This window comes from Clarias gariepinus, chromosome 18 (genome assembly GCF_024256425.1).
Source record: "Clarias gariepinus isolate MV-2021 ecotype Netherlands chromosome 18, CGAR_prim_01v2, whole genome shotgun sequence".
NCBI lineage: Eukaryota > Metazoa > Chordata > Actinopteri > Siluriformes > Clariidae > Clarias > Clarias gariepinus.
Genome location: NC_071117.1, coordinates 17619095 through 17643547, shown reverse-complemented (window position 1 = coordinate 17643547; position 24453 = coordinate 17619095). Strand labels below are relative to the sequence as shown.

The window sequence follows — 24453 nt, the reverse complement described above, 5'->3', positions numbered from 1 at the left end:
TTTTTTTTTTGTATTTAAATGAAAATGAATAGAAAAAAACACAAACATCAAAACTTGATATTGGTATTTTTATTTCAATAAAAATACACAACTGGAAACAGGATATGCAGCAACAACAAATTTCTGACCACGTGTTTCCCTGACGTACGTCAATAAAAATCCCAAACTATACCCCCTCCCTTCTCCAGCAATATAACTTCATCTGTTTAAAAAAAGAAAATCTGAAAGACTATCTTGCATTTGACCAACGAATGCACTATCACCAGGTCTTCTGAATTCCTACCGCTGACTAATTCACTGTTCACTTTGGTCCTTGAGCGTAAAGCCTACGTTTCCCCAACCCGGGAGTAACAACCGAAGAACCTTCCGTGGAAACGGATTCGGCAGTCGTCTCCCAGCGAAGACAGAACGGTTTCTGTAATCAGCCTATGTACATTTCCACCATGAGGCAGGTTTAGCAAAAGCTCTGAGACTCTTGATGAAGGAGAAAGCGCGTGACGTCGGTGCAGCAACATTAACTCACAGCAAGCCTTCGATACAGCACAGCACAATGAAAAACAACTTCTATATAGTTTAATACATGTATCTATATATGAAAACTGGTGCCGGTTTACTTGAGACGTCGATGACGTCCTGTGCATTTGCGTCCAAGCTGTTCTTGTACTTGCAAACGCGCACTGGCGTTAAGGACGTCCCGCGGTAACGCCGGCCCTGAAAACTCGTAAGCTGAACATGGTTCAGATTATTCAGATGTGTCTTAAGCACAATGCCGTGTAGAGGCATTTACTCTATGCCCACGCCACTGCCAACAATGGCACATGGTGCCACCTGGCTTGAGGGAAGGCTCTTCATTTTTTCAAAACGAAGGTGCGCCTAACAAATATTTCAGGCAGCATTTTACCCCTAAAGAGCCCAGCCTTCTCGAAATGCACCAGATAATATTTTTTCGGGTAAAACAAAAAGCGATAGATTTTTTTTTTCTCCCTTTCACAGGCAAGATCGAGAAAATGTAAAAAAAAAATAATAATAATTTTTTTTTTAGTTTCAGAGTCTTCCAGAAGCGTCATGGCATAATAACCAGTTGTAGGATTTCGCAGCAAGCGTCCGCTCGCCTTCACCATATATACAAATCATTACACTAATAAAGCTTTTGGAAAACCATTGAGACGGAAAAACAAATTATACATTTTGCCTCATAAAATTGTAAAAAAAAAAAAAAAAAACATTTCATATCCCCCCTTTAAAAAAAAACCAAAAAACCACTTATTATTAATTCTAGGAATAGACCATAAATAACCCTTTGCCTTCCAAAGAAAATAAATAAATAAAATAGTAAATATCCATTACGTCATTACCCTCCATCCTTTTTAAAAGATGCATTTAATGCTCTCTTTTTTTTTATATCCCACAAAAAAAGAAAAGAAGAAAACGTCAACTTCAACCGTTTTCCTTGAAGTAATGATAAAATGTTGCCAAAAATATCTTAAATTACACAAGTACTACATATTGTACATAACTGTGTGAATATATATTTTTTTTATCCATAGATTAATATGTATATAAATGTCTCTGGTTTTCTTTTTTAAGTTAAAAAAAGATACAATTTGTATCAACAAGGACAGGTATTCTCTGGCTACCACAGGTCACATCAGTAACAGATTAAAAAAAAAAAAAAAAAACACATTTCGGCGAGAGTTCCTGAACTCACGAAATCTTCTCAACCAATCAGGGTTTTTTTTTCTCCTCCTCTCGTAACTGCTAGTACGGCACCGGGACAGAGACAACGAGTGACGGTGGCGTGCACGTGTTGCGTGAAGCCAGAGACGTCCCTTACTAAAACTAAGGTACAAAGACAGACCGGTGGCATCTTCTCTAACCTACGACTACACCTGTGGCTAAGGATGATGACACAAGTTTCCCGAAAAGTGCTATGTACAAATTAAAATTCTTCATTTCTTTAAAAAAAAAAAAAACGTGCCTTTTGGGAAACCTTGCCACTGGATCTACTGTAACACTAAGTAACACTGGCGACATGATATGAAATGGTTGATGAAGTTCCCAGACGTAACAGACGAGCACATGACCACACCATCCACACATGAATAAAGGTCTGTAACACAACAAACACACGATGACAAAATCGTAAATGATACCTGATAATGAAAACAAAATGATAATAATTTAAAAACAACGACACTACTAAAACAATACTCGGAGACTCAGGACTTTACTGAGCCTTGGGGCGCTTTTTCCCCCAGTGATTCGAAAATTGCAAAGCAAACTTAAAAATCAAAACATAAAAATTCAAGTGAGAGTAGGCATTACATCACAAGGATTATGAAAGGCCAGATGTTGTAGGAATGTCTTTAAACTGACTTTAAATCAGTTTAAACTTGGAGTAAATGTTTACACACCACTCAAGTTTTTTTCCCCCTCAAATGATGGAGCCAACTGTTTTTCCTTGTCACAAGAAAAAAGCAGACAGGGTCCTGCCCTTTGCTTGATATTTGTTTGGTCATTTATTATTTTTCGCGGTGGACCCCAATTTCAAACGACCTGATCGCGTCATCGCTCCAACAAATCCTCTGGCCTTCCATCAGCTCTTGTTTGATTGACATAAGTTATCAAACGTTACATTTGATAAACAGCAATGTAAAAAACAAAACAAAACAAAAAGTGCCTTGTGAATCAGTACATGCTCACCTGAACATAAAGCATCGACATAAAGCAAAACCTTCTTGGTAACATAGGCTAAAATAAATTAATGTAACACTCATTTCCACATTCACACTTCAGGTAGACAAAATTGCTACTAGCAGTTATGGCTCTCCACTGCTACAACTTCGAGGAAAACAATCCAAGTGAGACGTGACTCGTCCTCACGGCAGCCATGTTTACAGGTTTCCATGAAAAAGAAAAAACCTTGTAAAACCTCCAAACGGAAGCACTGTATAACCTATCAAGACCTGGACTATCCCTAGGAGATGCCTCAGTAATCCACACTCAATATATTTGCTACGGTTTCAATCGGTTCTTAATACCCAGTCTGGCTCTTTTCAGCCAAGATAGCGGCTGCCAGCTGTTGGGCATCTGTGACGTGAGGATACCGACCCATGACCAGGCGCACAAGCTCGGTGGGGAAGATGTTGCACAGGTTGATAAACACTTTCTCACGCAATTCCTGGTAGCGACTGAGGGCAGGTGGTTCCTGGTGCTGGTGGGAAGAATGGGATGGATGAGGAGGAGAAGGATGTCCCCAAGGAACCCGCCAACCTTGCTGCCTGTTTTCTGGAAGGCTCTGAAAGGTGAAGGGCTCGTAACAAGGCTGCTGATAGTAAGGCTCCCAGCTGGCCATCCGCTCCTGGTCTGGGAAGGGCTTTCTGGCCAACAGGGGTGAGCGCTCATAAAGCCTGGAATCAGACACGCTGTCCAGACGTGTGGATGCCAAGCCTCGACTTAGTGGCGAACTCTGAGGAGGGTATTCTCCAGGACAGCTGGATCTGGCGCTGATCATCTGGTGCTGGACTTGTGGGCCAATGTAGGACACTGAGTGCTTGAAGTGGGGCTCTGGAGATTGGTCGTCTTGCGTGAAGCTGTGTCCTCGGGCCATCCCGTGATGGTACCCTGGGTGAGTCGAAGGGATTGGGGAAAGCACACGGCTTTGGTGGTGGTGATGGGGTGGTGGAGGCAGGACCATGGGCAGTGGGTACTGCCTGCGGTGGTGGTGGAGGTGGTGGTAGTGATGACACTTCAGCCCATCGTCCAGCAGCGAGTCAGGCGAGCTCATGCAGGAGCGCTCACCAGGAGGCACCGTGCCATACGAATCAGAGCTGGCGCTGCCCTCGCTGCTGCAGTCGGATGCCACAGAACTGAGCCGTGCGTCCATGTCCGACAGAAAAGACCGCTCCGGGCTCCTTTGGGTGGACATGCTGAGCCCGGAGTAACCACGAACAAGGGAGTAGTAGCTGAGGTCTGGAGACTCGCAGGTGGGGTAGGAGTCTGTTTGAGGGAAAGCAGGCACTGCGTGACTTTTGGAGAAGCACGTCAGTTGTTCTCTCTGGTCTTGCGTTTGAGCGTGGCAGGAAGGGGGCCCACCTGGTGCGGGGGGTAGCGTCAAGCTGCTGTTCTGGGAGTCTGCTTTGGTTTTGGAGATCAGCTTGTCCTCGACGTCACCGTACGAAAGGGTGCGGACACTGGGGTCCGACTGGCGCTTTGAGTGCGTACGCTTTCCGTCGCTGGTTTTATCATTGCGAGAACCACCAGGAACACTGTGGCTTTTCACCAGGCCAGACTCATTTGTGCCTTTGGCTGTGGAGGTCTTGGCGCTCGCACGAAGCTCATCTGCTACGGCTCGCTGCGGCTGGGTGCCGCGCTCTGGGTGGTAGAACTTGCACTTGTGACCATAGGTGCACTTCTTTCCTAAAGGAGCCAAAAACAAATGCATCTATCACAACAGGTTTTTTTGCTGCATCAAAACACCTTTTGGTATCGCAATGGGGAAAACAGAAGGATGTATGTATCTACCATATGGACAAGGCTGTTTTTTGTGTTCTGGGATGATGGGCCTTTTTCTCAGGAAGTTCTCCAGGCTGGGGCCATGGCGACCAAGGGGATCATCAGGAGGCATGAACCTGAAGGACAAGTTTTTTTTTTTTAAACAGAAACTTTTGCAACAAAAAAAATTTAAACTTATAGGCCACTTTTTATAGTATGCAGAAAATTGAAATGAATGAGGTGAAACAAGCTGCTACAGCAGTTGATGAATAAGCTTTAGCTATGTGGAAACATGTCATATTCACGCACCCTGACCCGATTTACCCTCACATACACTTGCAAAAAAAAAAACCTTCACACTAACAAGTGGTTTTCTTCTGGTCACACACAGCTGTTTAGTTTTAAACCTGTGACTTCTCGTCATATTGTGTTCATGGTAAGGCTCTTACAATGCTGTTCTTCACAATGCAACTTCACCCAAAAATGTTTCTTCCCCGATCACATTTCCTCCAAGAAGTTGACAGTTCTAAAGTTTGAATAATTAATGTGTTGAAGTTCTTAACTTGATTCCAGTCATTTGAAACCCCCTGTTGTTGTCATTTTCTTCGTTGCTCGATACAGGACTCTACCGAAATACCAGCCTGTTTTGGCGAGGCAGTGTTCATCTAATTTACATAAACCACAATCTAGGTGTTATAAACCACAGCCTAGGTGATATGAGTCAATAGAGGGAAAACACTGGGGAATGTGTGTCCAAGGGTGCTAAAACCAAACGTGTTATTTTTGTATATCTATTTCTGCTAAATGCATATACTAAAAATATAGAAAAAAAGTACGTATTCTACCGCTCAAAAAGTTTGGGACTGAAAAATTGACAGCTAAAATGCCTGCCAGGCTGTAATTGCGGCAAAAGCTTTATTTTTTATTTTTTTAATTATTTATGAAGGTCAGTATGTTAGCCACCGCGAGTGACCGCCCGATGTTCTGCGAGGACCACCAAAAAATGAAAGGTTTGATTTTTCTCGAGAAAAGACTGGAAATGTAATCACTACACCAAAACTGGCAGTGAAGCACGATTAAACGTACCTACAGGTTTGATAACCCTATAGGGGTGTTATATTTTCTCTGGTTTATCATGGCATAAGTCGACTATGCATCTGTTTTATTTTTATCAACATATGGTGGTAAATGTCTCTCACACACACACATGCTAAACACTAAAATACACACTACCGTCTGATCAGAGACAGACACGTGCAGTTCTAAGTGGGCTGTAACTTAAAGTATTAGATCATTAAACCTGCCGTGTTGATTCGAGCTGTTACACAGAGACTCTGTGAGTTTACTGCAAGTGTGTTAAAATGAATTCTACACTGTAAACTATGTTTTTAATAACAAACTACCTAAAACTGTGAGAGAATCGTGCCGCCCTAGTGGGCAACATTTTGATTAGGCAGGTATAAAAACTATATATAAAAAACCCTCCTAAAGTACATATGAATAATAGAATGGCAGAAAGACTCACTTGTCATTGACAAACGAGTACATGAGAAGTCGTTCGTCAATGAACTTCTTCCATTCTGGCTTTTCCACGGCCAGATCCCTGTAGTTGTCGTTGGAGACGATGATGCCGTCCGATTCGTAGGCTAACTTGACGATGAAGCGGTCATCATAGCACACCACCCTACGGCCCTGGACCCTGCGGGAGGGTGTGAAGACCAGGATCTTGTCCTTCTCCAGTCGCCTTAGGATCTCTTGATCTGATGGACAGAAAGAAAAAAAAAGATCTAAGATGTAACTTGTCCATGGGATAATGTGATGCTTAGATTGATAAAGCCCAAAATCAGTTTTTTTTTGGATGCAAATTAACTGAGAACTATAAGAACTTATATATTATTACAGGATAAGATTGTGCACCCAAGAGTTCGGGACTAAACTGCAGTGTAAGTGTACAGAGCAGGTGAGAAGTGGACTTTACCTGTGATAAGAGCATCAGGTCGGGACTGCTCTTTCCGCCAAGCCGGTACGAACACTGTAATGTCCTTGTGTCCACGTTCAAGGAACCAGTCCACTGCAAGCTGAATACCTTGGCAAGAAAACACCTCCTTGTTGCCATGGCTGCAACATTAAAAAAACATCAGATACACACCAAAAGGTATAAAGGTGTTTCATATACTGTCTGTGAAAAAAATATTGGCAAAATCGCCTTTGCAAGGTATTAAAAAAAAACAAAAAAAAAAAACATTTTCATAACCTTCGTGAAAGCTCACACTTATTTTGCCTGTTTGTGACAATTATACAGTACTTGACCATTTATGGAAGAAAAAAAAACTTCTTTTGTTTTTAATTTATGGTCAATCAGTTCCCCATACATCAAAGAAAAAGTCTTAATCAATGCGCAAAAGATACAACAATGCTAGTTTAGCGAGCTCTAGTAGTCAGGTAGGAATGTACGTCGACGTTGGGGAAGGTAGGGTTGAGAAACTGATGAAGCAATAACAGGAAAATACATTTCAGCAATTTTCACTTCATCAACGGGATCTTGACAAATCACTTTAAAACGATTGGTTCCGCTTACTGATGTGTTTCTCGCTTTTAAAATCCCCAAAAAATTTAGGTCTGTGGGTGAATATATCAGTCCTACAATAACTTTTCCTAGACATTTTGAGGTTTTGCTGAGAAACAGACTCCGTCAAAAGTGCACACTCTTAATTTCCTGTCACGTAGGGGTACTTTCCTCAAATGGTTTGAAGATTTTTTTTTTAAATACTGAGATCAGTTTATGATTTAACAAAATATACTGAAAAGTTTGAACCTACAACATATGTCCAAAAGTTTGTGGACGGCTGACCGTCATACCCAACATGTTCTTGTTGAATCACCGTATGCTCTAATCATAACCTCCACTCTTCTGAGAAGGCTTTGGAGCATGACTGTGGCGGTTTGTAAAAGCATTAATGTGAGGTCATTTCATTTCATCTCGAACAAGTTTGGACCTTTTAGTTCCAATTAAGAAATGTTTACCTTACAGCAGACTAAAAGACTGTATACAGCTGTGTGCTTCTAAGTTAAATAAGTTTGTAGTAGAACCACACGTGTGTCCTTGTAGTGTTATCAGGCCTGACTTTACAGATACGTGATACTTATCTACAGAGCCTGCACGCTAGCTTAACTAGTAATTCAACCACCAATATGAAGAATCACTGAGAATATTTTTTGTGCAAATAAAAACAAATGACCTGAAAATCCTACTTTCATTTTTTGGGGGATTTTTATTTGAAGTAAATAAGTGAAAATTATAAGTTCATAGATTTATGCTAGTAGATTCCTAGGAATAAAATATATATACAGTACTATAAAGTACTAATATATAAAAAAAACTATCAAGCCACATAAAACAATAATTAATTAAACAAAAGTCAGTATTTGATGTGTCGATGCTTTAAAGATCCCTTTAATCTCAGGTACAATTTGAGCAGTTTTATAAGGAAACTAAGTTTAACTCAGCATCCTGCAGAACCACTCACTCTGAGGATTTTGACCCAGCAGCTTCCATTTAGCATTTTTTTTTTTTATTAAAGTGTTGTCATATTAAATGTTTCTTTCTTTTTTTTGTCATACAAATATCTTTTCTGTACCTTTTAACTGAAGTTTAAACATTAGAAATGTTTTTTACTTAATAATTAAGTAATAAAATAAAACCTATAACAAAGTTAATACAGGTAATCCTCGACTTATGAACGATTTTTCGAATTTGTTCTTAAGTCTGACAAAGTGAGTCTTGTACGTCTTTAACACGAATATACAATGTAAAGCATACCAATCCACTTGAGTAAATCTGTCCGCTTTCTCGAAACTTCCATCATGTGGCCAAAAACTGTAAACATGCCTCAGAAAAGGAATCGCACACGTCAAATGTAAGTGTTGTCTCTGCGCTTTTAAATCACGAGAGGACCCTCGAACGACATTTTGTCGTCGAGTTGTTTTCCACCGTATTGGACTGTGAACTCGATTGGATTATTCACCAACAGGACAGCTTGACAGGACAGGAAATTTCTATCATCCCGTACTGATTCATTAACACTGGTAACGCTGACTCCTTTCTCTCGCACCCCCACACGCACTCACCTACAATATGCCGGATTTTAGACATTTTATATATTTACCTACACACTTAAAACATTGTATATAATTGTAAATATTGGTGCACTTCAGTGTCTATTTTTCGTACAATACGCATGAGGTAGAACCGCGGTCTGTTCGTATCTGCAAAAATTTGCAACTAGAATGTTTGAATAATAAGTGTAATATATAATTGAATAATTGACTACCTATGCTAAAAACACAGGATGCCAAAGACTTTTCCACAGTGGTACACAATATATACTTTTGAAACAAGTCACTTTTCCACATCTAGCATATTACTTTTTAACTGGTTACTTTTTATTATTAAACGTCTACTTTAACCAAGCAGCGAATTCTATGTTTTATCAAAAAATTTCTCCTGACAGCACTCAAGTTTTAATCTACACACAGCAGTAAACATTATGGAAGAGAATCACTGAGGACCAGCCGATACGGTACAATCCAGATACGGAGGTGCCGATTCGAGGTGTATTGCTATTCTGTATGACGATTTTATAAAAATTCCAATTCGTTATTGATTTTTTTCCCCCCAGATTTCATTACAATCCTAAATAGACTTTTAAAAATAATTTGTTCCTGGCACACGGGATGCTGTGCCGCCTTGCCAATGTGAGAATAGTTTCAAGCGTAACACCTATACTATTATTATAGAGGAACGGTAACATGAACTACCACCCAAAAGAATCCAGTACACATAGACCAAAATCTAAATTGTAGTAAAAAAACAACAACCACCAACATCCAGTTTATGGACACTGAATGGGAACATTCAGTGTATTCTGTGTAAACTTAAATGAGCTTTGCACAAGATCGCAACTTGTGAGCACCTGAAGAAGAAACGTTCCGGCGCGAGCACCTGTGGTAGACCGGCGCGGCGGGTTTCATGATCTAAGTGATGAATCACGAACGAGACAACATCAGCACAGAAGATAAACAAGGTTCAATCACACAATGCTGCGGTCTCAGTAAACACTCGCAGGTTTCCTGCTGCTCCTCAGAGCGAGCTCGCACACGCTCGTTTACTTTAACTTACTTTGAAAAATACCTTTCTTGCCAGATCACACCTGCACTTTCCGTTAAGACCCTTTTTTTTATCAGCCCACATTGACATTTAACATGCAAGGAAGTCTCACAGGGGTGGAATTAATGTGTAATTTGATACCTTTGCATCTAAAAAAAAAATTATGTTCAGAAGCTTTCCTTATGTTCAAGACAGTATTCGAAAAAATGAAACAATCTACTGGCGCATCCAGTATCAAAGCGCATTAAGTCTGATGGGTGGGGCAAAAGTGTCAATTCTGAACAAAACCTTTAATCATAATAAAGTGATAAAGTTGGGAAAGATGCTCTATGACTAAGAAAAAACCTTGTACCAATCATTCATTTTAAACATTTATTAGCTGTTGGAAAATTAAATATCCGATAAACCCCACTCGCTGAATTCAGGTGTCGGGTCGTTTACAAATTCACAGCTTTCTGACATTGTGACTTTTTTGTGTATGTAAGGTTGTGTGGTACTAAGTATATGATCATTAATCACAACCTGTTGCTATGTTGTGCAGAATGGTTTTTTAAAGAAAACATACCCTAAAACATAAAAAAAAAAAAAGTGAGATTTTTTTTGGTATTTCTTGAGTCTTACCTCATGGCTACGTTGCTTCCGTCGACGACTATGGGCCGTAGGTTATCTTTGTCATCCAGAGCAGACTGCGACGGCGATTCCGAGCGGCGCAAATCAATAGAGTCTGAAAAGCTACATGCTGAAGAAGACGATGACCCGGAAGACATTAAAGAAGACGAAGTGGAAGTTGAAGAAGTCGCCACGCCGCTGTCACCATCCGACTTGCTGCCGAGTTTCACCAGCTCCCCTAAGATGTCGTTGATCAGCGCGTCTGACCCGAGCTTACTTAAAACCAATCGGACCAGGTCCTCAGCGTAACCCAGCTTCAGAGCGAATTCCAACTTGGTCTGGTACTCCCTTAGAGAATTTTCAGTGTCTGGATTATCCTGCGTCACTTCCGGCAGCCCTGGAGAATCCAGATCCAGACATGGAGAGCGACACAGAGGCGGATGCACAGCTCGAGCTGAACCGTCGGTTGGGGCGAGCGTACAGCCCCGCTCCACCTCGGCGTCAGACCCGCAGCTGTCTTCCGAGTCACCCCTGGACGAAGAAGGACATCTCCCAGAGCTGGGCGCTCCTTCCTCGCTGGTGTCCAATGAGCCCCTGTCCATTCTGGAAAGGGCATCTGCACCGGCCTGCCGGTCCACAGCCTTCACATGGAGGTAGTCCAGATCCAGCCCCAGGTCGAGGATGTGGCCTGCTCCATCATCCAGATGGTCCTTCAGGCCCATGAAGCTGTCACGGGCATTCAGCGCCGTGCTGCCTGTGACCTCTCCTGACCTCTGGACCAACTGTTACTCACCCCTCAGACTGCTCTGGTCATGTGAACCTGGAGGGACAAAAGAGATTGGTCTAATGACACTTCGAATGAAAAATAAACATCGAAGATGGAGCGAGTTGGACTGATCCTAGCTCTTAGAGGTGATGGCTGAGAAATGTATTCGGTGTGGAAAGTGAAGGCGTTCGGTAGAGGTCTTGACGCAGTACATTCTGAGCCTCTAGCGGGATGGGAATATCAAGGCTACTTAATTGTTCAGTGATGAACTGATATTTACATGGATTAGACTTTTCTATTGAAGTATTTGCTGTTTAAATGTTTAACCAGTCGGCAAACTATATTCTGTTCTTACAACACACACACACACAAACACATGGCTGGTAATAAATAATGATTTCACATAGTAGAAGGCAGCAAGGATAACCAACAGAGACAGATGGATATTCGTCGCAGTGTTAATAAGACATAGCTAAATTTGAAGGTTTTTTTAAGGGGGGTGGGGTGGATGAGGCAAACAAAGGGTGGTCTAGAAAGTCTCCAACTGTTGCTAGGTTGCAGCTGCTTAAAGAACGCTCGCCCAGAATGCCACTGCAGAGCGGGAATAATTTAGTTTAGCCCAACAAAAGGGGTTAAAAGCAAAGTAGGTTGGACAGGGGAGGTGGTTCAGGTGAGTGACTTGTCCCGGCATAACAAAAGAGTCTGCCACTAGTCTGCCGGCACCCAGACTGTAGGCAAACTAGCTACACGATTTAAGATATAAACTACCTTTGCATAGTCCCGCGGTATGCAGATGTATTAGACGTATATAGACAAACCACAAAAGCCAGACTGAAGAATGAAAAGTGTTTTGTCTAGGCCGGACTAAACCTCCCCCCTCTTCGCCAGGAATGCAAAATTAAAGTATTGTAAGATCTGATGCTGGTCTTCAAAACAACCTCTGGGGTTAGTTCGCGAGCTCGAGTAGAGTGGTTAAATTATGGAAAGTACATCCTGAAAAAAAAATGTGTAATGCCTCTGAAGAAGCAGTAGCGCTACATACTGGTGGGATTTCCATCTCACACTTTGCAAAGCTGACCTATTTTCTTTCTTACATTCCATTACGAGTTCCTCTTGTATAATATATGAGGCATGCAAGTCCTCGTGCATATGCTGGAGGTGGAAGTTTGTTCTACTTTGCATATGCAGTTATGTAAGGACGTGAGATTTTCTTCACAACCTGTTTGTAGTCCTATACTGCAGATTATAAACTTGTGGCAAACTGTTACAATAAATATTTCATTTTGTTTTGGGATGAATTAACCTAATTTGGGATGAGTTTAGGATTTTGCACAGACCCCAGTTGGGAATTTGGGTGGTTATATCGGTCTGCAGTACAAACACTATATATTTGTTTCTTAGAACGGCAAAAATAATAGACTCTATGAACTTGTTAACGGTTCTGTTTTAAGTCACCAAATTTTTTTATTTATTATTATTATTATTAACTGAAATACGTTTTTTTCGGGTCATATCTAAAAATGGTTATTATTTTGTCCCAAGGTTTGGGATTTGGGGAAAAAAATTTTTTCGAATGCACTAAAATAGTTAGTGTCTTGACGTTACTGGCTCTTTTTTCTAGGCTGATGCAGTCGAGATGGCAATTTGCCAGCCGATAACGTCACTTCCATTTGATTTGTTGGCATTTTTCAAACTCAGGCAGCCCAGCCCAGCCGCGTGTCCTTAATGAAGCTGTAATGAATATGTAGCACATGTCGTTTTTTTTCCCGGGGTCTGGGCGTAGGCATGGAGAAGCGTTAAACCCACAGAGATGCGGTAAGAGAGACCAGGGGTCCCTAAGGCAGTGCATGTCCTGGCGGTTATTGTGTGTTTGTGCGTTGGGAGGCGGGGGGTTTTGGGGGTTGTCTTGGGGAGGAGGGCGTGATGTGCTGTCTGTGCTTCTCCTGAGACAAAAGCAAGGATGAGGACCGGTGGGATGCAGCCAGCAGGGCAACAGATGTCTGCTGAGGCCACGGGGGAACGGCAACTGGTGTCCTCCTCCTCCTCCTGCTTGGCCCGCCTGATGCATATGCCCCGCCCCAGAGTGGTCACGTGACAATCAAAAACCTTGTCTTAACCCCAGAGTGCAAATATGTCTCCCCGTCATGGCAACGGCCATGCAGACTGGTATAACCTTCCAACTTCCCAACTGGGGACTTCGCAAAACAAAATAAAATCTTTGTTGTAAATATAGTTTGCCCCAAGTTTATAAGGTTTAAATAGGACTACAAACAAAGTTGTAAAGAAAATCTCACATCCCTACATGACTTGGTAAGATTCTCAAAGAGATGCTCTCTACATCCACAGAGCGGCTCCTACAGTACCGTATACGCAAAAGTAGAACACCTCCACCTCCAGCATTTGCACGAGGACTTGCATGCCTAATCTAATGTACGAAAATAGGTCAACTTTGCAAAGAGTGAGATGGAAATTCCACCGGTATGTAGCACTACTGCTTCCTCAGAGGCATTACACATTTTTTCTTTTTTAAGATTCATGCTGATCCTACACACTTTTTAAATGAAATATATTAATTTTATATTTTGAACTTCTATGGAAGGAATGTAAGAGTTTTTTAAGACGCACTCACCACCAGTCAGGACGGAGCATCCCAAGCATCGGCTGGAAAGTTTCCCAAGAAAAGTGCTTTCAATAAGTAAAAGTAAAAACTTTAAAAAAAAATTTTAAAAGTATCCCGTATCGACCTCCTTCGGCGGATTGTCTTGTACAAACTGGAGATCCTGTGCCTTTGTGCTTTTGTCCAGAAAAAGGGTAACCTGAACCAGGAGTAGTAAAGCGTTCCAAGCTTGAGGTGCAGCGGCCCTTCAAACGCTCACTTCAACTGAGGAAGAGAGTCTGTGCACCATAGATCTTTTTTTTTCTGCAGAAGGCAGCTTAGACAATGAGAGCCAGAGCAGATGGAGGTACAATGTATACCATTCCCCCATTAGTAAGCCGCTGCTCCTGGACCAATGAGAGCGCAGCCGGCTTACAATGGAGAACACACACACACAAACTCAAACTGGGGGAGCGTGCAGATAAGCCAGTGGCTGTCATTCCAAAAGGTCTTCCCTCGTGCGGCCCATGAATCAACGAGGGGTGTGTGGCCAACAATAGAGCCACACAAAAGAGGGCCTGAGCAGGCAGCTGCAGCACGAGGCCTCGGCCATTAGGGAGCAGGCCGGCAGTGGGAAACACCTGGCTAGTTGAGGGACTACACTGGCTCACCCTTCTTTGTGCCTTTTTTTTTTTTCTTTGACTAGAAGCCTCAGGGGGGGCTGGGTCACCGCTAAACAATAGGCCAAATTATGTTAAAAGCATGGCGTGTTGCTTAAAAAGAGAGAGAGAGAAAAGGAGAATGACGGACAGAGAGAGTGTGTCCGGGGGGGTGGGGGAAGAGCGGGTAGGGAGGGTGCTCCGAGGGGTCGAAGTGTGTCTGTGTGGTTTGGAGAGAGGTGGGGTGGGGTGGGGTGGTGTGGTAAGGCATCTGAACAACTACACACAATAAGTGTGTTTCCCTAGTTATAGAGGGAAAAAGACATCTTCATTGTAGAGACACACTTCCACAATATGACTCTTTTTTTTTTCTCCTTTCGAAGACAAGAGGCCAGCGTGACAAGCCGCTTCTCCTTAAGTCAAAACCTGGCATCATCTACTTCCTCTTCTGAAACGTCACCGACTTCTCAAAACAAGGCCGGGTTACTGTCGTGCAGAAGGTTTTTTTTCTTTTCTTTTCCTGGAACGACATCAAAGCGGTTGGACCCGAGCTGTACGACTTTCTATCGCCTAACTTCTGAGCCGAAAAACCGAAAGGGACGCCATAAAAAAACAACAACATTTTACTGCTGATACAGGACTTGTAAATTTCGAGGAAATAAATCGCAAGCATTTGTGGGCATTTTAAAACCCTGACTAAAACTGAGATCATGAGAAGCAGGTGTCCTTAAACTGAAAGGAATTCCACAGTCGCTTCAACAGCACTGTCCACCATCAAACTCATTAGATATTTTCAAAATGATTTATTAAAGAAGTGTTTATTATTTTTCCTTCTATTTCTAAACTTTTAACAGATACAGTGAGTAGCGCCTCATTTCTTAAACGACCATATCGAAAGAGATATCTTGTGGTTGTGGCAAAGATGTTACTCAGAAGCGTCAGATAATTGTTCTGCATCAAAGCAAAGAAAACAACTAAGGAGATTGCTTAAGCTAGTACAAGTGGGTTAAGAAGTGTAAAACTGGGTGGGGGAAATATAATTGAGGAGGAATTGTGGTTGAATACATCTTTGACCAGGATTTTCCATCAACACATTTTTTTTCCTGACGATGCCAGGATTCATCATCATCCCCAAATTTCTGGTTCAAGGTGCATAATATTACATTTTCACACATGGCTTGACCACCACAGAGAGTCCAGGATTTAAAACTGTTGAGAATTGTTGGGATGTGTTGGAGAAGACTTTACTCAGAGGTCTGATAATCTTCCATCATCGATAAAAAGATCTTGGATGAATGAATGGATGGAAAATAAACGCTGTGACGTTTCATAAAGCTTATGAAAACGATGCCATAGTGAATTTGTGCCATAATCAAAGGAAAAGGCGGTGCAACGAAATATTACAGTGTACAACTTTTGTTGGTGTACAATTAAAAAAGATTAAGGCACACTTAAGTCCATGTTTTCACTTGAAACATACATACACACATATGAGGTCAAACTAGGACCAAGTGTTCCTTTATTAGTTTCAGCAGTAAATATTCTATAGAGATTTCTCCGATTCTGATTAAACATTGAATTATTAAGTCGCCAGTCCAATGAGACTAAAACTACATATGCTTCATTTTTTTTAACTACTGTATATCCACATCTAATCGTGGGCATTTTCTATGCATCATGCTTTTCGCAAATTCAGCATCGTCTCATCAGCTCCTGACTTTCCAGACGCCCTGTTTGTTTGTTTTTCCTCATGATGAAAAAGCATGCGTGAGATTTTAGAACAACTCATCTCTATGGACTAGTTTAGTAAACGTGTAATAAGTGGACGGGCTAAAGGACGCTCACTGACAAGATCACAGGAAGAGTGTAGGAGTAAGAGTGTAGTATCACTCTGGTAGTGTATATAGAAAGAAGATGACAGAGTCTCTCTCTCAGACAAAGGGACCGACTTCAGACGAGATGACGTTCACCCTGAATACACTGTGGTTTCTCAGAAATGGAACAAACAGCAGCGTGGCAGGTGAGGGGTACGACTGTTTATAACAAACTAAACTGTGAAAAACTAAAATGTACACTTGTCCTCAAATCAACGGCAATGGCAACTTGTTTGTGTTTTTTTTTTTTTTTTTTAAGCGAAATGAAATATAATGTGTTGCTTCCTGATGAAAAGCATCTGGTCAGCCTACTGTAGCAGCCCTCACACACCTGAACAAAAGCCTAAACACACGCTGTGATCAGGTTGAGAGTGAAGCTGAAGGGAAGGAAGGACTAGAGCCACGTGTCCTGACTCACGGTGACTTTCTAATTGATCCTCAGCTGCCGAGGCGCTCCTCAGGGTCAGCTAACTGACGACCATCTGTTTGGTGGGCCAACGTAAACAGGTGTCTTCATGACACCAACTGCTGGAGGCTATCAAATGCCCCGGGCTGGCTTGTTCAGGCGTGGGGTTCGCTGATGAAGCAGAAATTTACACTGTTGCTTTTTAAAATGTGACTCTTCTGACCATGCACAAGTTACTTTTTTTCAAAGAATACACTGATGCTTATAAAATAACGCCTAGACTCTAAGTAATACTACTAATAGTAATAATAATAATAAGCTTCAATAACATCAAGAATATAATTTAATAAAAATATAACAACAAAAATAATTTAAAAAATATAAAAACAAAACAAATTTCCATCTCCAGCACGTCTCATAATGCTCGAGGCATTTCAACAAGACGTGTGAGATACAACAAACTACTATATCACCATGCTTGGAAACATTTTTACGATGCACTTTGTGTATCACAATTATATATACAGCGATATACAGCAGAAAAAAAAAGTATAAGTAATACTATGTTTTTATTTTATTGTATCTAATAAATGTTAGATTTTTAAATGTATATACACACACACAGCCACGAATGTACACACACTTCAGTGCGTATATGAGAACAGGGAAATCATCAGCCAGGAGAATCCTGAGGTTTAAAATGTGAAATACATATAAGCATTTATAAAACAGGCTAAATTATATTATTTGATCTTGGGGGTGTTCAAGTCAAAGCGGAACATACTGTAGTTCTGAGAGTAAATAATTTGTAAAAACTAATGCACTTATCCCAGCAATTCACTAGTGCTTGTTTTCCATCAAGGTAAAAAAATCAAGGACTGCCTGCTTCACGTCTCAAACTGCTGGCCACCCAGGAACTCCTTTAATGACCCGAACATGTGCAGCAAAGTCAGGACTGTATGGGGATGTGGCAATAACTTCCAGCTGAGTTCCTGTAATATGTAAGCGGTGTTGGTGAATGGTTGTGTGCACAGTTCCCACAGACACAGTATCTGCGTCTCCTGCGCAAGTTGTTGACAATTTATCCATCGATTTTAATCAGGAGTGCCACTTATGACCAGGTGTTCCGTTCACTGATTGTTCACGGGGATGACTGCAGCGGGCTCTCTGAGCCACCTCGGCCAGGATCGTCCCTCATGGAGGTTCAGCCTTCTTTAAAATGTTTTACTACGGCTAAGAGTCTCATCAGTGTGCTGTGCTCCAGAATTCCTGCAAATGTCAGTCAGTTTAATGACTTCATTTAATTCTCTTGGTTTGACTTAAACATCCCTCATATAATAACCTTAAAAACAATGAATATTAGATAAGCCTACTCCGTAAACTCTGTAAACACTCTGCAGTTCATTATTTTAATAATATATCGGTGCAGAACAGCTCCTGATGAAGGTTATAACACCCAACATTCCAGGCTCACACTGTAACACGGTTACTCGATCCCCTGAACCTGCTGCCGTTCAGCGTATCATGACGAAATGGACAGAGAGAGCCAGTGTCAGGACAAAGGCTACATGGCATGGGGGTGGTGGCCTACACTGACCTGTACAAAGGCCAGCTGAGATGGAGGGGAGGTGGGAGGGATAAACTTCCAAATCCCATTTACTCAGCAGCTTCTCTCTAATCAAAGGACCAGCAGAAGGACGCCTTATGTCTGAGGTATCATGTCCCGGCCCTTCCTCGGCTCTTGCTGTTTGCACACACTTTCAGACGCGGGGGATCACCCCGGCAGCCGACACGCGCCTCCAGGGCATTTATTCATCCTGAGCTGGACAATATACTCAAACGGATTAGACGGGATGCTGAGCACGGGGCAACTGCAATCCTTGAAAAGACATTTGCACCGCTCAATCAAATTACTGGCAAATTCCAAATTCCTGGATAGTCATGTGTTAGAAGTTGTTTTTTTTTTGTTTTTTTTTGTAGGATGTTGAAATTACAAACTCTGCTGTGTGAGGGACATCTCCTCTGAACCTAACCTCATGTCTCGTGTTTTGGTTTGTCTAGAAGTCTGGACAAAAACTTGGATGAAATAGAAGCAGGAAGTGATCTACCACTAAATAAGAGATGACATAATCATGTTTGTTAAATGTAACAGAAAGGAGTGAGGCATTGAAGCCTTGATTCAATTCCTTGATATGAGCAACTTGATAATGTCTTCGACGTATAGTATCAAGTTGACATGCAGTTTGTGTTTATGCCTTCAACTAATACTTCTGGCTGTAATTGTCAAACCTCACCGAGTAAATGAAACTGTTATGAGTCTTTGTTTTTAGTGCTATTAGCAGATTTGTAATTCAATAGCACTAATGTTTACTGATTTGTCTCCGACAGTTATAATCCCTACAGGTTTTTGTAGTACTAAAATGATTAAATACTGAACAATGATTGATGGTCTTGATATTTCTTTACCTTCTCCAGTCCAATAGGTGGCAGTATTGCAAGAGGTTTCTAAAAAAAAAATTCGTTTTGTTTTTTGCAAAAGTTGTGGTATATTTTAAAGAATTTTGGTCAATTGAACACCGTTAGCTGTTTATACTTTATAAAACACCTACAGAATTTTAAATGTGTGATTCAATTCTGATCCGTCCAGTAAATAAACCGAACAAAATATCAATTGACATAATTGTGTTCATCATGTAGCAGGATTCGAGTATATATACCGTAATATATACATATATATAACACACCGTGCATATAACAGCCGTGCTGATATTCAAGCACAACAGCACTCCTTCTCGCGTGATACTGCTTACGCAAAAAAAGATGGCTTGTATATTAAACTCTATTGTGATATCGCTCTCATACAACGATTCCACAATTTATTATTAACACATTATCATTGGTTTATTTAGTTGAACACTTTTTCTGATTTGCCAACACATATCCTTCAGCAATTAGACCTGGCGACAAACAGTTAGTGTACAGTAACTAACACTGGTGAAGGTAGTTTTAAATTCGTACATGTACTTTAGAGCCAAAAGGTGAGGAGAATAAACCACAGAGTTGTTGGCCAGTCTCTATCTGTAACTCTTATACATTTCTCTTTTTATTTCCACTTTAGAATAGCAGCTAGTTTACGGGTCGAGGGTTGAATCCCAAATAGCGTTAAATGGAAAGCTAGTGCGCTAAAGTGTACATCCCTTGTTCCACACATCAAGTAGTTCCCTTGATTAGGGATTACAGAAGGATCTGGAATTGAGCCTTGTGTTAGAAACTAGTGGCTTGCGTAAGCCGTGAACCAATGCAATTTTAAACGACTTAAAAGCAACTATGACGTGTATTATGAAGTGTTATTTAAGACGATGTAACATTATCTATTATGTGATTTTATTTTATTTTTTTGCTGAAAGTGCTCTAGTGACTGGTTTTGAATGCAAGTTTTGTTCGGCAGGTGAAAACCTAGCTATGTCCGCTTTGTGATTAAAAAAATAAATAAATGATCAAAAAATGAGTTTAGCCAGGTTTTTACAGACTTGGATCACTTCTAAAAAAACACCCAGTGCTGTTATCACTAGTGATGGGAAGTTTGAATCAGTTTAGTGACTCGGTTCTTTGAATCTCGTTCATCAAGATGAACAAATCTTTTTAGTTCATTTCGTTCTTTTGATCTGAAATAAAATAAAATGTTACATTTTCAATAAACAGACCCCCAATACGTCTACATACACAAATTTGGGCTATAGTTCCAGTAATAAAAATATTACAGTGCAGCTAAGAACATATTAGGATAAACAGAATGAGAAGCTCACCTCTCATATCTTCTGGTCTTAATCATTTATTCTTTTGTCACCAGGTCTTCTAGTCCTAGATGTTCAGTGGAACCCACTGCACTGCATAGCGTCTATGGGAGTCACGTGACAAAAGAACAAACGATTCGGAGCAAAAGATTCGAGAGGTAACTACTCACTTCTGTTTCCTTCTGCAAATGCATTCTTCCTCGAATTCCGTGCTTCCATTCCGACTTAGTAATGATGACGGATGTGGGGAGCAGCAGCAGGAGGAGCACACTTTGCTCCGGGATGCAGAGGGAAGAACTCACAGACTGCCTGAGAATGGAGCGATGGTCCCTGATGGCTGCGGGGCCAGCTGTTGATGTGAGCTCAGACACCATCCCCAGCCTGTACGTCCCATTGTGAGGCCGGGCCTCTGCTCGAACCTTTCACCAGGCCACGGTCATGTCTGTTGAAGTGGGGGGGGTAGAGACCTCACAGCTGACTGGGCAAGTATGGAACCCCAGTGGGACACAGACGGGCGCAGTCGGTCCCTCTGCACACAATCTGTTTCCATGGCTTGTTTGGAAATGTAATGCAGGGACACAAAAACTTGCCAAACGCACAGCTTGCTCCGTATTATGATCAGAAAGCATTGTCATGAGATCTGGGTGAAAAGTCAAGACATCTGACATACTTGGACCTGACTGTCGTGGTTCTAGAAATCCTGGATGTTTTAAATTAAAGCTTAAAGGGAAACTTTAAAAAGCGCTAAAATCATTTCTTTTTCATCGTATCTGCCTTTTCTTTGCTGCATTCTTCTGATGCATCATTAATACGCATAATCCACTTCAGATTAAATCTGACCAGTGGTTTTTAAAAATAAAACACCCCCTTACAATACATTTAATTCAATAACCAATCCACCCATCCACTTCTTTGTTGTCGTTTTTTCATTGTGTTTGTTTGAGTCATCTCAGGCCCTGCCTACACCTAATCTGCTATATTTAAAGACTTTTTTTACTCCTCCGCTTTCAAGAAACCTGTCAAACGCCTTGATAAATATCTTCACAGAATGTTTACTAAGAGACAGAAACGGTGAAATGAGAATAAACACCACGTTTTTTTTTCGTTTATCATCAGGAACTGATTTTTTATTGTTCTTGTTGTTGTTCTGGATAAGGTCACAGTTTGCACAAAATCGTAAAATGAAAAGGTTTAAATCGTGTAAAAGGAATGCCGAAGTGAAACGCATGCTAAATGTGATGTTTGAACTGTAGTCTGTCTGTATGACCAGAGTGATGAATCAGATCAGGAACGGTGGACTGCATACATTGCAGTGACGTTCTGCAACCTTGGCATGATTTTGCAAACACGTTATCAAATAATGAATAACAGACCATGACATAACTTCCTGTTTAGTAGGTGTCATAAAAATTTAAAAAAAAAAACTGTTGATTCTACACCTTGTATGGTGCTTTCAGGCAGCTTTGTTTTTAGTAAGCCTACGCAATATTTCCATGTTTATGCATGGCCTAAATGCAAAATTTGTGTGTGTATATATATATATATATATATATATATATATAAAATGATCAAGGCATTCTTTTAATTCATTTTAAAAGCTTGCGTTATGTTTTTGCGCAATTATTTGTTTGGCGTAACACAGCACGCTTCCGGATGCAAGCCGACAGTAAACACTGACGAAGAAGAAGTACTTACGTCACCCACAAAACGGAAGGAGACACAAACAGTTAGCTGTGTATTGATTTGAGGGAGCGTTCTGTTGCGGCTGAAAAATGGAAGGGAGCAATAAAAATATCAGCGAGCCAAGAGAAGAAGAAACCAGCAAGAGAAAACGACAAATTGTCAGTAAAGGCTTATGTTATGTCTGAGCTGTAAATTTTGAAACTTTTAGTCATGAAAGTTAAGTTGCATAACTTAGTGTTTTTGTATAATTATTTATATTTATGTGTGCCTTAGTTTTGATACTTAGTCATTTGAAATACCTTTTTTTAGTTTTGCATCTGAGAAAAGGCTTTAAAATAAGAATGTATGGCACTGTAATGCACCTAATTCATCTCAGTCAACTTTTAGCTATTTCTTGTATAATGACATTGTTTATTTTTGATAAAATGCTGTACGCATTTAAAAAATAAAAGTAGATTTTTCTAAATAGAAATTAATCTTTGTGTCTCTATATTTGACATTGCTGTTTAATTAAGCAAAAGCCAAAGTCAAATTTAGCTGTCCAGAAAGTCCAAAAATGCCTCGACTGAATCCGGATTGTTGAACCGGTGAATCTTTCCATTATGCAGACAACTGAGCCGGGCCAGTTAGGCAAACCCCTGATACAAACCACGGGCAGCAAAAGCTTTCCCCACGACGCTTCTGCAGCACACCGGCTGACAAATCCGAATAGAATGGAAGCTCTGATCCATTACGAGTTATCGTCTTCTTCATGGCGGCTCTTAATATCGCTTCTTTATCAGTAAACCTCAGGAACCAAACTAAGATGCTTCTCGGAGCTGAATTCGGATTGGCGGATGCGAAAGTGGGAGATCTATGAGCCCTCTCAATATCCAGAACAGGGAAATCAACAGGTAGATCTAACCACTTTGGGATCATGTCTTGAAGATACGACGAAAGTGGGCCAGAGCCCTCGGCTTTCTCCGGCAGACCCACAATGCTTTAGATTTTCGCGACGGCCTCTATTTTCAAGATTGTCTACTTTGGCCCGCAGTTGGTCCACCATCGTCTTCAAGATTCTTTCTGTAGAATCTTCTGCCTTTCCGTAGGTGTAGAAATGAAATCCTTCATTCGGCTTCATCCAGGCGTGATTCAGCGTCACTGACTCTTTCAGAAAGAGCGGTAAACGAATTCTGAAGGTAAGAACCGGAGTTGGCAGATGACTTGTGATTCCATCAAGACGTGATCCACTGGCCTTTACTTCTGACAGAATCACTGACATGTCCAGGTGCGCTTCAGCGGTGCGCGTGTTAGCATCTGCCGAGGGCGCATGAGCAGTAGGCCTTTTCGCCGCGTTTTCTTTAGCCTCCTGCGAACGCGTCGAGAATAGGAAAAATAGGAAAGTCCTTATCAGAAGGTGTGTCCGACATGTTTATAGTCTGTTCAACGAAGTTAAGTAAGAATTCGGAGGAAAAAGCGTGATTTACTAACATAAGTCGAGCGGAGCAAAAAACTTACGCAGCCATCTCAGGTCATCTCGGGTCACGTGACACCAACTAGAGTGATTTTTAATCCGGTTGAACACCAGCTCAGAGTAGAAATGGCCTGAAACATACACAGAGCTATGCTAACGGGCTAAACAATCAGCTAACACACACAGACACACACAGCGAGCCCGTGTCCGCCTAATATCACGACATAAACTGTGTTCAAACGTCTCTTTTATTCCTTACACCCTGAAATAATTGTGTTATCAGACATGCCGTTGGTTGGTTGGTTTGTTTGTTTCCAGCGGGCGCGCTAGCCACGCGCGCGCACACAGCGTGCACGAGCCGAAAAAACACTCGGCGCAACAGAGCCCCAGAGTTAGCCCCTCGCGCGATACAACTCACGCGCACTAATAAAGCGCTTATAACACAGACAAGACCGTTTATAACTTACCGGTGTCGCGGTGCATCTCCGAACAAACTAAACTAGCCGGATAAGCCCGGTTCCTGTCCAGTCCTGCCCCCTCCTCACTGAGCACTGGCAGGATCTGCCCAGCCACCTGCCGGGCACTGAACCTGGCACTCAACAACAAGCTCCATCCCAAACCGCATAACGTCATACGTCGAGTGCACTACACAGCCTCTCTGTCTCAATCACACTTAGTGCGGTGATGCAGGAAGTAAACGTGTTGTTGGGATTGAACCGAAACTAACGGGCTACAACCGGCATCTTAGTGCAGGGGCGTAAACACACACCTCACACACAAGCTGTGTACAAACCTGACACACCCTGACATGTTATAGATTTTACTCCCAATCATATTAAAAAAGAAATGTACAAAACAATACATTTTGCATTCATGTTATTGCTCTTGCACCTCCAGGAAATTTATTGTTATTACAGTACAATAAGAACTATAATGAAAAGGACACCTTCAG

General features: G+C 41.4%; 1 protein-coding gene across 1 annotated transcript; it reads right to left on the bottom strand.

Annotated features, from left to right (window-relative positions):
• Window positions 1–54: 54 nt before the first annotated feature.
• On the bottom strand, window positions 55–24160 carry LOC128506873 (probable ribonuclease ZC3H12C). The gene is made up of 6 exons (XM_053477481.1): window positions 23969–24160; window positions 10283–11090; window positions 6473–6612; window positions 6020–6254; window positions 4525–4631; window positions 55–4419 (listed from the first exon to the last, which is right to left on the bottom strand). The coding sequence occupies exons 2-6, from the start codon at window positions 10990–10992 to the stop codon at window positions 3035–3037; spliced, it is 2577 nt and encodes an 858-aa protein (XP_053333456.1). The 5' UTR covers window positions 10993–11090; window positions 23969–24160; the 3' UTR covers window positions 55–3034.
• Window positions 24161–24453: the final 293 nt, after the last annotated feature.